At 41.2% G+C, this 12,920-nt stretch overlaps 1 protein-coding gene and 1 long non-coding RNA gene across 8 annotated transcripts in view; both read right to left on the reverse strand.

Annotated features, from left to right (window-relative positions):
• The window catches only part of LOC109870994 (alkyldihydroxyacetonephosphate synthase, peroxisomal), a 49,689-nt gene extending 41,776 nt beyond the window's left edge, over positions 1-7,913 (reverse strand). For 2 of the 6 annotated variants that reach the window (XR_004205606.1, XM_031805474.1), the window contains exons 1-5: positions 7,697-7,913; positions 2,310-2,399; positions 728-818; positions 499-619; positions 218-295 (exon numbers count right to left, since the gene is read on the reverse strand). Coding sequence is in view for 5 of the 6 variants with exons in the window: in XM_031805474.1 (XP_031661334.1) it covers positions 218-295; positions 499-619; positions 728-818; positions 2,310-2,399; positions 7,697-7,872 (556 nt within the window). In the remaining variant the exon portion in view is untranslated. Of the gene's footprint in view, positions 1-217; positions 296-498; positions 620-727; positions 819-923; positions 1,116-2,309; positions 2,400-7,696 lie in introns of all 6 variants that reach the window. The other 4 variants (XM_031805476.1, XM_020461730.2, XM_020461727.2 and 1 more) reach the window with 4 other exon arrangements.
• A 2,903-nt stretch (positions 7,914-10,816) lies between these two features.
• On the reverse strand, positions 10,817-12,559 carry LOC109870669 (uncharacterized). 2 transcript variants are annotated; one of them, XR_004205607.1, is made up of 3 exons: positions 12,441-12,559; positions 11,948-12,257; positions 10,817-11,070 (listed from the first exon to the last, which is right to left on the reverse strand). It is a non-coding gene; the product is annotated as an uncharacterized LOC109870669 (long non-coding RNA). The 2 variants fall into 2 exon arrangements; XR_002252199.2 differs by having other exon boundaries at positions 11,948-12,559.
• Positions 12,560-12,920: the final 361 nt, after the last annotated feature.

The raw sequence follows: 12,920 nt of genomic DNA on the forward strand, positions 1-12,920 counted from the left end.
TGATTCATGACTATACGGTGATGGGCCTGGTGTACTGGGTGTCCAACGCCCTCCCCCTGACGCTTCTTATTAAGCCACCTCTCATCCATATCAATATCCCTACGCCTCGGCAGAGATTAACCCTTAAAATAAAAAATAAAAACCTGAGCCAGGATGAAGAGAAGCAATGTATTGTGGGAGGGAGGGGGGTGGAAACGTGAGTTGATGTAAAACTCACTTGGCCACACCACCATGTCTGGAACACGCTCAAATTTCTTCCCTTCTCTGAGAGCAAAGATTTCATGTAAGCAATGACCTGTTAACACAAAGTAATTAAAAAATATAAAATATATACTACAACAAAAGCAATTATGATTGTATGATCAGTATAATTAGTGCGATGTTCATAATAGTGCTGTGTTCCTATGTACCGCATGTGTAAGAATAAAGATGGCATCACACACTGTCTGTATGAGACCCAGTCCCCTGCAGGACCGGAGCATTCCCAGCATGCCTCACCGTGGGCACGGAACAACCTGTCCTCCGCCTCATTGGAGAATGGGATGCCTGTGGCCTTCAGGTTCTCTACGAATGCCTCGTTCAGTCTGGGCGGCGGCACAACGCTGGCATTCAGGACTGGCTGGGACAAAGACATGGGAGGAGGAGGAGCCATTAACTGGTCGCCGGCTGCCGTCATTGGAATTCACACCAACAGGAGACATGGGGGTTGAAAACCAACGGCACTTACTGTCGCAGGGCTTTTATGCTTCACACTGGCACCAAAGGTATTTTCAAACCAGTCCTGCAAACTGGGCAGGGTCATCCCACTTAGCCTATACCTGCAATGAACCAAAAACACACAGGCTTAAAAGAAAGCTTTACCTAAATCATAAACACATCCCCTCTGACCTAGGTGTTACGCTGGGAACTGCTGAAATACATACGGTCTGTTATGGGTATGTAGTCAGTGTGTGGTTGTTTGAGCTGAGAGGTTATTAGGTGAGCCTAGTGACCACGCTGTCCCTGTGGCGCCAGCCCAGGCCAGACGCTGTATAATCGAACCGCTGGCACAGTAGAGGCCAACACACCAGGGAACTGTAGTCCGTCTTTGTCCAGCTGACCATTAAAACACACTCCTTAATGAAAAGAGGAGAATTCTCATTCACTTTCATTTCTTCCATCTCTCAAACCACACATGAGAAAGCACAGAACAGGAAATGTCATTGATACAACTTCTAGTAAAGACTAACAGAGGAACCATTTTCTACTCAGCATCCTGTAAAAATCACATCACGTCGCTTGGCTTTTAAGTCTGACAGGCTTTCTGTTCCGAAACCCATACGTCACCATCTCTGCCTCTTATCATAAAGGGACAAAGATAAAAAGGTTCAGAACAGAAGATGTTGTGCCAAAGAAAACAGATCCATTCTGCAGCCAGTGTGGATTCAAGTCATACCCTCGTTATCAGAGAGAGTAGAGAGACAATAGGTTAGGCTTCTTTAAAAAAAAAATTTTTTAAACACACAGAGATTCAAACTAATCACTTCCTGCATCAGCACTCAACATATTTCCAACAATTGTTCCCATGACAACTGCTGGCAGAAACAAAACAAAAGCACCAACCCCTAGTCAATGGTAAGAAGAAACATTCCATGAAAGGTAATAAGGGCAGTTTCAAACAGCTGATAATCCCACTCATTGACCTGATGTCTGGAGACTAAATCAAAACAAGATAAGCAGAGTATCGATACCAGCCACTAGGTGGCACTAGTACCCCACTCTGAATGAGGCTGGAGAGGAGTGGGAGGTTTTCAAATCAAAGTCTATTGATCATGTACAACAGGGTTTTCCCGAAACTCGATCCTGGCCCTTTTGTTTATTGCCCTAGCACTACACAGCTGATTCAAATCATCAAAGCTTGATGATGAGTTGGTTATTTAAGTCAGCTGTGTTATGCTAGAGCAAAAACACACAAAAATGCATCCTTGAGGGGGCACCAGGACCGAGTTTGTGGAAACCCACAGTTGGCACACATAGTTCAGCAGGATTTATAGCGGGTGCAGTGAAACGCTTATGTTACCGACTCCTAACAATGCAGTAAAATGACAAACGAGTACGCCAATAATCAACTATTTAAATACATTCAAAATCAAGAAATGTCGGGAACCAGTTTTAGGTGGTAGCCTGTGCAAAGGAGTGAACAACTAAGATTGAGAATTCTATCAACACATGTGAATAGATTCTTTAGCCTAAAGATCGTCTGAGACAATCCAGATTTTCTTCCGTGAGAGTAAAACAACAGTTGAAAATGTTGAGACAGTATTCTGTACCTTTTGCCTGTAAATTCTGCTTGACCCTTCTTGTTAAAGAGGAATTTGGAGTCACTGTACCCCCAGCCATTCCACTTCATAATCTCCTGCCTGGGAGAGAACAAGAAACAGTTGGTCAATTTAGTTAATGTTAGTAGTAGAAGCTAATACTGTAATAACGCTGTCAGAGACAACACAGGTCAAATGTCAAGGGACCAAGACAACACAAGGAAGCACTTTTAAAAGACCATGGACTTGCCCCCTCATACTTGACATCCTGTTGCACAGTAGGCTAGTATTTGGATTAGTGGTCTATTTGCAAATGGGGAATGTGTTGTGGTTCCCTTGTTTTGCCATCCGTTATTCAAAATGGGCTTTCCACGTCGTGGCTCTCCCGTTATTCAAAATGGGCTTTCCACGTCGTGGCTCTCTGTTATTCAAAATGGGCTTTCCACGTCGTGGCTCTTCGTTATTCAAAAATGGGCTTTCCACGTCGTGGCTCTCCCGTTATTCAAAATGGGCTTTCCACATCATGGCTCTTCCTTAGTGTATTGACAGTATGGGAAGCTCCAGTCACACCTAGGCCTGGTCTCAGAGGTGGTCGTTCCCCTGTGGACTACACACAGCTAACTACAAAAGCCTGTAGGCACAGTAACAAAATGGGGAAGAAAACCTGTTACCTTCAAACAGTATGAACAGCAGTCATTAGACAGAGAGTGGCTCATTCCAAGGGGGAGCAGCATGATGAATAACCCCAGATGATGATCATTAGGAGAAAAGGTGTGGCCAACGAAGGTTGGGTATATCCTCCTAAAAGTGTTCCAAATAAACCATTTGTCGGCTTAGCATTATGCTAAATCAGGTTAGAGGATTCAAGAAACAAGCTTGAACACTGAACTGAAAGTATCAGGCAGAATTTTAGTATCTCCATATATCTACTGAATAATAAAAAATTATAAAACTGACCGTTTAGTAAATGGGTTTCTTCGTCTGTGTTAAATCACTACGCTCATCCCAAGGGAATGCTTTTCAGATATTCCTCGCCAGAGGAAACAGGCCACTACGGCAGCCGGCCAGAGGAAACAGGCCACTACGGCAGCCGGCCAGAGGAAACAGGCCACTACGGCAGCCGGCCAGAGGAAACAGGCCACTACGGCAGCCGGCCAGAGGAAACAGGCCACTACGGCAGCCGGCCAGAGGAAACAGGCCACTACCCCTAGGAGGGATCCATACCTTAAGTTGGTACACATGGTTGAGAAAAACCCATGAGGAATGCCTGCCAAACAGGCAGCCAGTGTAATTTATGAGGAGCCTGGAAAATGAGAGCTAGAGCGACATACTCTCAATGCCAGTCTATCACAGCCTGCCATCTCAACGGACCATGACAACTCTGATGTCCTGTCACAACCTCAACAAGCAGAAGAATACAACTGCCCAGAGAGGAATGAATTTATTGTATAATTAAATGGAAGCAACGGCCGTCTGGCCTCAAAGAGCTGGGGGAATCTTTTGAAGCTACGGTAACAAATATTACACTGCATGACGATGACCAGATCATTAGGCTAGGAATTAGCTGCTAGATCAGCACCTTGTTCGAAAGGTAGCCTTGTTTTGTGGCTGCAATCAAGTTATTACAACAGAATGAGTCAATAAGTCAGACTGTTGATTTTACAAACTCTGAATTATAACTAAAAAAATATATATAAAAAATTAAGAAGGTTAAAAGAAGGTTTAAAGAAGGTTTAAAGAAGGTTAAAAGAAGGTTAAAAGAAGGTTTAAAGAAGGTTAAAAGAAGGTTTAAAGAAGGTTAAAAGAAGGTTTAAAGAAGGTTTAAAGAAGGTTAAAAGAAGGTTTAAAGAAGGTTAAAAGAAGGTTTAAAGAAGGTTAAAAGAAGGTTTAAAATGCCATTTGAAACAATGGGTGCAAATGTATAGGTTGTTTATGAAGTAGGTCAAATCCAGACTGACATTCCAGCAAGACCAGGACCAGTTAGCCCAGCTTTGTAGCAGGGAACATTCCTACTCTCCAAGTGATAAGCGCAATTCTAGAAAATGTGGGCAATGACGGTAAATTCATGAAGGTAACATTTACGCATACAGATAACAATACAAGTTGTACTCAACATTCTTTTTACATTTGGAAATGTTTTTTTTTTATCCAGAAATCTGGATTCCAGGTTAAACCAAACTCATCGCGCAAGAAAGGTGGCATTGGGGCAATTCCACAGTAACAGAGTGATGCTGAGACTCAGATTTTTCACTTAAAAAAATAAAATAAAAAATGCAATATGCAGAAATCACTCAGCCATTTCCTGGTTGCTAAAATTGGAATAGTTCGCCTAATTTCAGTTTGTGACAAAACAAGCAATATATAGTGTAGAGAATCACTGTACCTGCTAAAGCACTGTGAAACATCTTTTCAATAACCAAAAACATTGTATTTTCAACTGTTGTACAAAACCGAAAGACAAAAACTAAAATGATAGAATGGGAATTAGCGCACATACAATCGATCAAAAATGTCTTTACATTTTACATTTGAGTCATTTAGATGCACTCATGATGCACTTATCCAGAGGGACTTACAGTAGTGAGTGCCTACATTTTCATATTTGTTTGTCCTTGGTCCCTCGTGGGAATCAAACCCACAACCCTGGCTTTGCAAGTGCCATGCTCTACCAACTGAGCCACACGGGGACTTGCTTTCTTAGACTTGCTTTCAATCTATAACTTACATTTTAATTTTAATGTAATCCTTGTGCATACAGTTCTATGGTTTGTTTAACTTTGCAATAATAGTTTTTTGTTTGACACATTTTAAAGTGAAAAATCTGAGTCTCAGCATCACTCTGTTATCATGGAATTGCCCATAGCCTAACTGACCAACAGGTTATTTATTTAACTAGGCAAGTCAGTTAAATTTACAATGACGGCCTACCCCGGGCCAAACCCTAACGACACTGGGCCAATAGCGCGCCGCCCTATGACGCCTCTAGCACTGAGATTGTAGTGCCTTACACCGCTGCTCCACTCAGGAGCTCACCTATAGGGTTCATCTAAAATAAGCCTTAGCACTTCTGCTTCTCAAAAAAACAAACATTCTATATTAATATCAAACATTTCCCAACTGCACAATGAAGACCTTCGCCCATACCCGGGCTCGAACCAGGGACCCTCTGCACACATCAACAACAGTCACCCACGAAGCATCGTTACCCATCGCTCCACAAAACTTTTCCCAACTGCACAATGAAGAGCCTTGCCTATACCCGGGCTGGAACCAGGGACCCTCTGCACACATCAACAACAGTCACCCACGAAGCATTGTTACCCATCGCTCCACAAAACATTTCCCAACTGCACAATGAAGAGCCTTGCCTATAGCCGGGCTGGAACCAGGGACCCTCTGCACACATCAACAACAGTCACCCACGAAGCATTGTTACCCATCGCTCCACAAAACATTTCCCAACTGCACAATGAAGAGCCTTGCCTATACCCGGGCTGGAACCAGGGACCCTCTGCACACATCAACAACAGTCACCCACGAAGCATTGTTACCCATCGCTCCACAAAACATTTCCCAACTGCACAATGAAGAGCCTTGCCTATAGCCGGGCTGGAACCAGGGACCCTCTGCACACATCAACAACAGTCACCCACGAAGCATTGTTACCCATCGCTCCACAAAACATTTCCCAACTGCACAATGAAGAGCCTTGCCTATACCCGGGCTGGAACCAGGGACCCTCTGCACACATCAACAACAGTCACCCACGAAGCATCGTTACCCATCGCTCCACAAAACTTTTCCCAACTGCACAATGAAGAGCCTTGCCTATACCCGGGCTGGAACCAGGGACCCTCTGCACACATCAACAACAGTCACCCACGAAGCATCGTTACCCATCGCTCCACAAAACATTTCCCAACTGCACAATGAAGAGCCATACATAATACATAAATAAATCATTAACATTCCTGTGGTAGAACGATGGTAACACTTCCACACACAGGCCACTTCACAGTTGAATGCAGGATAATGGATTGTTCAGTGTTACATGGGTGAGTGGTTCATGCAATACTCAATACGAAATGCAAGTATGGAAGTGTGGTCTAAGGCATATCTGACACTAGCTGTCACAGGGTGGTAGGTAGTCTAGCGGTTGCAGTGTTGGGCCTCTACATGAAAGGTCGCTGGTTCGAATACCCGAGCTGATAAGGTGACAATTGCCCTTGAGCAAGGCACTTAACCCTGATTTAATTTTTATGTCACTACAGCACGATTGTGAAAGCTTTAACTTTCAACTCGTCTCATTACGAACTGATTGTCAGACCACCACAGGTCTTGGCCAAATCAGATCCAAGTTTAAGTTAAACTGCTCAACTTTATCCCATTTCTGAATCTGGAAAACCATTAACCTCCAGATAAAAATGTGATATGATAATATAATGAAGAATATAAAAAAAATATTACCATTATAATGATCCCTTCTATTCAATAATGTATAGTAGCTAGCTAGCTTGTTCTGTTCATGTCACTCAAACAGAGTTGACATTTCCCTAGTCGTTGTTCAGAATATTGTCAGCATTCAAAACGTCACCCGTAGTTTTAATGTATAATGGAATAGGCTACCTTGAAATAGTCACAAATGTTGGCAAGCTGATCTTGTGGTTTTACATAAACTTCAGCTGCCCACTGTCACGAGCGGCTCGTGTGGGTCTTGCCGATTAAACTCAACTCCTAGATTTACGATGGAGTTGAGCGACGACTAGTGGTGTCAGACTGGAGCTCCGAGGTCAGATACAATTAGTGTTATCATCATAACCTACTAATTCCAGCACCTAAAAGAATAGCCCGCAATTAAACAGAACACTTGTGTGTAATTCCAGTCTATTCTTTGGGTTCTGAAATAAGTAGTTTTGTTTTATACAAAAAAGAAAAGCATTTTATGTGGTGTAGGAGCTCCAGTCCGCCCACACTAGTCGCCGCTCAACTCCATCGTAAATCTAGGAGTTTAGACGGCTAGTGTGGGTCATATAACGTTGGCAAGCTATGACAAATGTGTAGGATTGACCTGAACTTTAATTTCAACAGGGGGAGAGATCAAAACATTACTGAAACACATTTTAAATAAATAGCCTAACTAACTACAATGAAAAAGATAAGCATTGAATACAGTCCCGCCGCACCCATTTCAATTAATGAACACTTTGTTTAAGGACCACTACCGCACACTCTGCTGGCTCATTTTCTTGGCTAAATTAAAGCAGAGATGTCTAAATAATATGTCAAGGGAGATCTCAGTTAGTAAGACACCAATGATGTGTTTTTAAATGACAAGATAGCATGCCAGGATAGCCCTCATATTCAGCCACTTCTACCCTATTACCACCGCCAATTCCTACCTCTTTCTCGGCACCGTCCCTTTATTCTCTTCCGTTGAACCAGTCGCATCAATTTTGCATTCTTTTGCGATAATTCCCGAGTTACCGTCCTCATGTTTATGTAAATGCGCTGCAATTCTGCCTAATCTTTGCTGTGCAATTCGTTGCCTGTCGGAGCTATTGTTGTTTGACGCCATACTGCTTCCGTGTTTGTGCACGGAAAGGCAGCTGTCACAACGATAATAGGATATGAGCTAAATTGTAATCAAATCCCATCATGCTTTGCATTTCATTTGTGTTTTCAAATACATATTACAATGTTGCAAAATTGGTTACATTATCCCCTATCTTTGCTGTTACTTTAATTGAATTGCTGGTAGTCCATAGAGCACGTTTCCCCAACTGGCGGCCCGCGGGCCGAATTTGCACGGGTGGTTTTATTTGGCCCAACACATTTTCTGAGCAAAAAAAATGTTAAATATATATATATATATATATTTGTATATTTTATTGTTGTACATAAAATACTGTAAAAACACCTGGAGATCAGCTCCAAGTGATTTTAATTTGAGAAATATGTTCCCAAGTATTCCCATGCATAATAGAGAGACAACGTGATTGGATACAAATGTAAGCAAGGTTTTAAATTGTTATGTTTTAGTCAAATATTATATCTGTTTGGGATTCTTGCAGTGAATTCACAGTCAAATTATTTGTAATTATGTTCCGTTCCCCAGACCATCAGCTCAAGAATAAAAAATAGTCCCGCAGTTGAATCTAGTTGATGAGAGTTACAGTCACTGGAAAAGCTTATATTAGACAAATATTTTTTACAAGGCACAATGTGTGATTTACTGCTGTTCAATTGTCATTCCAAAAATTATATTGATTCTTGGAAGAATATAAATGAATGAGTTTTCCCTTATCATCACTCCATAACAAGTTTTGTAGCATAGGACTAGCTTACAAGCATGTTGATTTGGACTGTCAGTTACATTCATACGAGTTTGAGAGTAGGTCTTTAGTTCATGGAAACTTGATGCCCATAGTTCGGAGGTCATCCTTTCAGGAGAAATGGCAAGTGAAAGAAATTCCAGTTTATAAGAATGGCATTCTCAACATGCATCAACGCAACTCTTCTTTCACTGTGCCGGTGACTGCCTTTTTCTCAGACAGATTTGATCCGTGCACAGGTTACCTAATGATTACTTACGCTTAGCACAGAAGCTCTCTAAATATTAACCATGATGAATGAACTGGGCTTTGGGAGAACTGAAATTCAAAACTTTGTCAAAACACAGAGAAAAATGTTGATTTTATTATAAGAAAGTAATCTAATTTAATAGCAGGAAAAATATGTCATGTTGCTTAAATGTGTGCATGTGTCTTTAAAAATATGGTCTGGAACTTTGGTGACTACTAGGGCTATGGTCCAAACACTTAAAAGACACACCCTCGTCCACTTACCTTGGCCTTATGCCCTTGGGGGAATCCCTGTTGCCATCTTGATGGGTGGCCCAAATGATTAGCCAAGCAAGGGAAATGTGCAACAGTAAGCCCCTCAGCCCTCGTTTTAAGTCGGCTTTGCGAGTGTACAATAATGTCATCCCCAGGGCCTGAAATTCAATTCGCGAAATTGTACATCCTCTAAGTCAGTGAAAACTTAAAAACAACATCAATGGAGTTGTCAACATACAAGTGTAAGTAAAAACGAATGCAAATAAGCTAGACATTTTGCTACTATGTAAAAATTAAATGTTTTTGTTTGGTTATCTTTTGGAAATTAGCTAATTAGCTAATTCATTTGCTAGCTATCATACAGTAGGTTTATATTAATAATTTATATATTTAATATAAGTAGACATGCAACCATAATTGACTGTAGCTACCGGTGGCTGAAAACAACTCAATCATCGCGGGATGAGAGAGAGATGAATTTCCGGCCAAGAGTGGTCAATTTAAAAATTCTTCCTTCCTCCCTTGCCCTGCAAGTGTATACTCGTCAGACGTCATGACACGTCTTCAGAAGTGTCCACTTAATTTTATGGCTGAGGGGATAGGGTCTGTCTTAATAAGTGTTTGGACCGCAAACCGTAGTATTTTTTTTTTTAATCCTCCTGCTTTGAACCGAACGTATCAATGTGTAGTTCATACATGTGTAATCAATGAGCATATGTACTGTTTTACCTCAATTATCCATGAACTCCCTAGTTTGAAAGCGACTTTTTTTTTCTTCTGGAAGCTCAGCTGTGCCTTTTCCCTAACATTTTCCCCCATGCCCCTTAGCAATTCGAGTTCTAGCCAATGAGCTTCAGCCCCTCGCCATTTGAGTGACCGCTAGCAAGACGCGCACGCACAGCAGAGCAATGACGTGGAGCACATATCTACACATGCGACTTAGTACGCAATTTTCGGGGATCACATTTGGCTGGTGAGCGCTAACAAGTATACACAAGCTCCAGAGAACCTCTAAATTACACTAACACGTTTTGTGCCCTTTATAGAACCAGTGATGTCATTGCACTTTTAGTTACGTAATTATCTGCCTTTCATTTTTGTGTGTGAGAAGTTTGCTTTGAAAGAACCGTTGATTCATACTGCTTGGACAGACAGCCTACACTGCAGAATAGCAACGTTTCATCCTAACTAACTATTGGCTGTCATATACATCTCTGAAATAGTTTTAGATTTATATTTGCAACACTCCAGCAATGAATGATACAACAGATAATTAGGCATAACTTCCATTCACAGGATACAATGTCAATACACAACAAAAAATAATCCTTAAAAAAAATATTTGACAATGTTTATGGGTTGTGATAAGGTTCATTAATATGTGGTAGGAGCCGTACATTATGATCCAGGTCACTGAAAAATTGGTTTGAACATTTAAACTGCTCTTGTTGAACTTTCTCACCTCCATGAGTCACATGACAAAGTGAACATGAGGGATGACTGGAGTCTGGAGTTTCCATATGGCTCGCTGGGTCACCCTATAGAAAGTGATGCAACAATCTACTACTCCCTTTTTCAGTCATAAATTCAGACATTTCACTCTGATACCAACAGACCAAAGTGAGTCTTTTAATTATAAGCAAATAAATACATTCACAAGTAGGTGAAAACTCACAAGGCATGTCATTGTCAAAAGAAAGTTTATTCAAAGAACATATTTAGTGACAAGGGAGTTTCCCTATTGAAGTCTGCAAGTGGCCATGTTGTGGAATAATGCTCCCGCTCTCCAGATGGTAGATTTATTTCCCTCAGGCCCAGAGCATTAACTCCCAAAATAAAGTTCTGTAATGCACTGACTGCAAACAATTAGAGTCGAAGTGTATCGCAGAACTTTACTTGGACAGCCACAGTGCCAACCCCCTTTTTCACTACTCCACCTGCAATATACAAAGACAATGAAATGTAAGTTTCCTATTGATGTGCTGAGTTGATCAACACTTTGAATTAACACTGTAGTGTGGAAAATATGTAATTATGGAGGTTGGGATGACTTTCTGAACACACTATTGAAACCTAAAAAGTTAAAAATCAACCATGATTTGAGATTAAACTGAAATCAACCACAGCTGAGTGCTTTACAAAAAGTGTATTATGTGGAACTTTAACTAATTCTCTGGGCTTATTAAAACACAGAGAGGAGTGAATGGAAAGACTGCTGTTGGAAACTTGGGTTGATTCTCACACTCTGACACCAACCCCCCCCCCCACCACACAAATGATGAAATCATACAATATCACACAGTAAGAGGCAAGATACATTTTCGTTCATAAGGTTTTTACTTCGCAGTTCAACCTTGACTATCTTCAAGGTAGTAAAGGCAACAATTAGGGCACTCCATATGTGGAACAGATGACGTGCCTAAAAGGGTTCCAAATTTGAAATCATGAATTTGTTCATGTTGAATCGTTCACTCCAAGGGTAAGACGCCCAACGTTCATTACGCTGTTTAACCTACTTGTTGGGAGTTTTTCCCCACAAGCCACAGATTGAATTTCAATGAAAATATAGTCTACCTATACAACAAGGCAAATATTCAACATATTCCACTTCAGATTACAGTAACAAATACATGTATATTCAATACAGTTTGGAGAGTTGCTTATTGTCATGAAGTTACAAAGTCCAAAATCAAACAGTGAATTAAAAGATGTTGGAATTCTATTAGCAGATGTGAAATGCCATAGCATAGCTTCATATTTTAAATGTGAACATTATAATGAGAAGCTAAAGAAATGCAACTGATCATACGGTACCTGGTAGAAACGGCAGCTCTTAAAGGGGAACAGCTGCGATCAAGCACGAGGGCAAACCGATAATAAAATGCAAAAAACAGTGGCCTATCTACAACGGTTGCAGGACAAACTATCAAAGCAAGCAAGAGTTTTTCCACTTCCTAATTTCGCGGTTGACGTCCCTCTTTGGAGCCTCTATACAGTGTTCGTATTGGTGCATTCACGCCGTTTTTACCTCTTATTCTATTCTTTCAGCCCTGTGCAGTTCAGTCTGTAGCTGGAAGAATGTCGACGTGGAGCTGCCAAACGTGAACGCGTATTCGTGGGCGCGCTTGAGGAAAAAAAACCCAGTATAATTTCAGATAGTGGAACAGTGAAGTAAGTGTACGGTGTAGTAGGTAAGGTAGCTAGAGGTAGTGAGGCTCTTTACAGATAAATTGTTGGAGCTCGTCGTATGACCACCTCATAAAGAAGACATGTTTCAAACGCTACTTAATTGCAAAGTGGTCCCAACCTCTCAGGTGTCCGAATGTTAGACTAGAAGCAGTGGTTCCCAAACTTTTTAAAGTCCTGTACCCCTTCAAACATTCAACCTTCAGCTGCGTACCCCCTTGAGCACCAGGGTCAGCGCACTCTCATGTTGTTTTTTGACGTAATTGTACGCCTGCCACGCACACACTATATGATACATTTATTAAACATAAAATGAGCGAGTTAAAAAAAAAATCCCAACCGGCTCATGGGAAGTGACAAAGAGATCTTATAGGACCAGGGCACAAATAATATAATAATCAATAAATTTGCTCTATATTTAATCATCTTATATTTAAACCTGATTTGTTAATTGAAAGTTGTGAATATCTCACCACAGGTTAATGAGAAGGGTGTGCTTGAAAGGATGCACATAACGCTGCAATGTTGGGTTGTTTTGGAGAGAGTCATTTTCCACACAGTCTGTGCCTGTATTTAGTTTTCATGCTAGTGTGGGCCGAGA

Source organism: Oncorhynchus kisutch, linkage group LG26, assembly GCF_002021735.2.
Source record: "Oncorhynchus kisutch isolate 150728-3 linkage group LG26, Okis_V2, whole genome shotgun sequence".
Classification (NCBI taxonomy): Eukaryota; Metazoa; Chordata; class Actinopteri; order Salmoniformes; family Salmonidae; genus Oncorhynchus; species Oncorhynchus kisutch.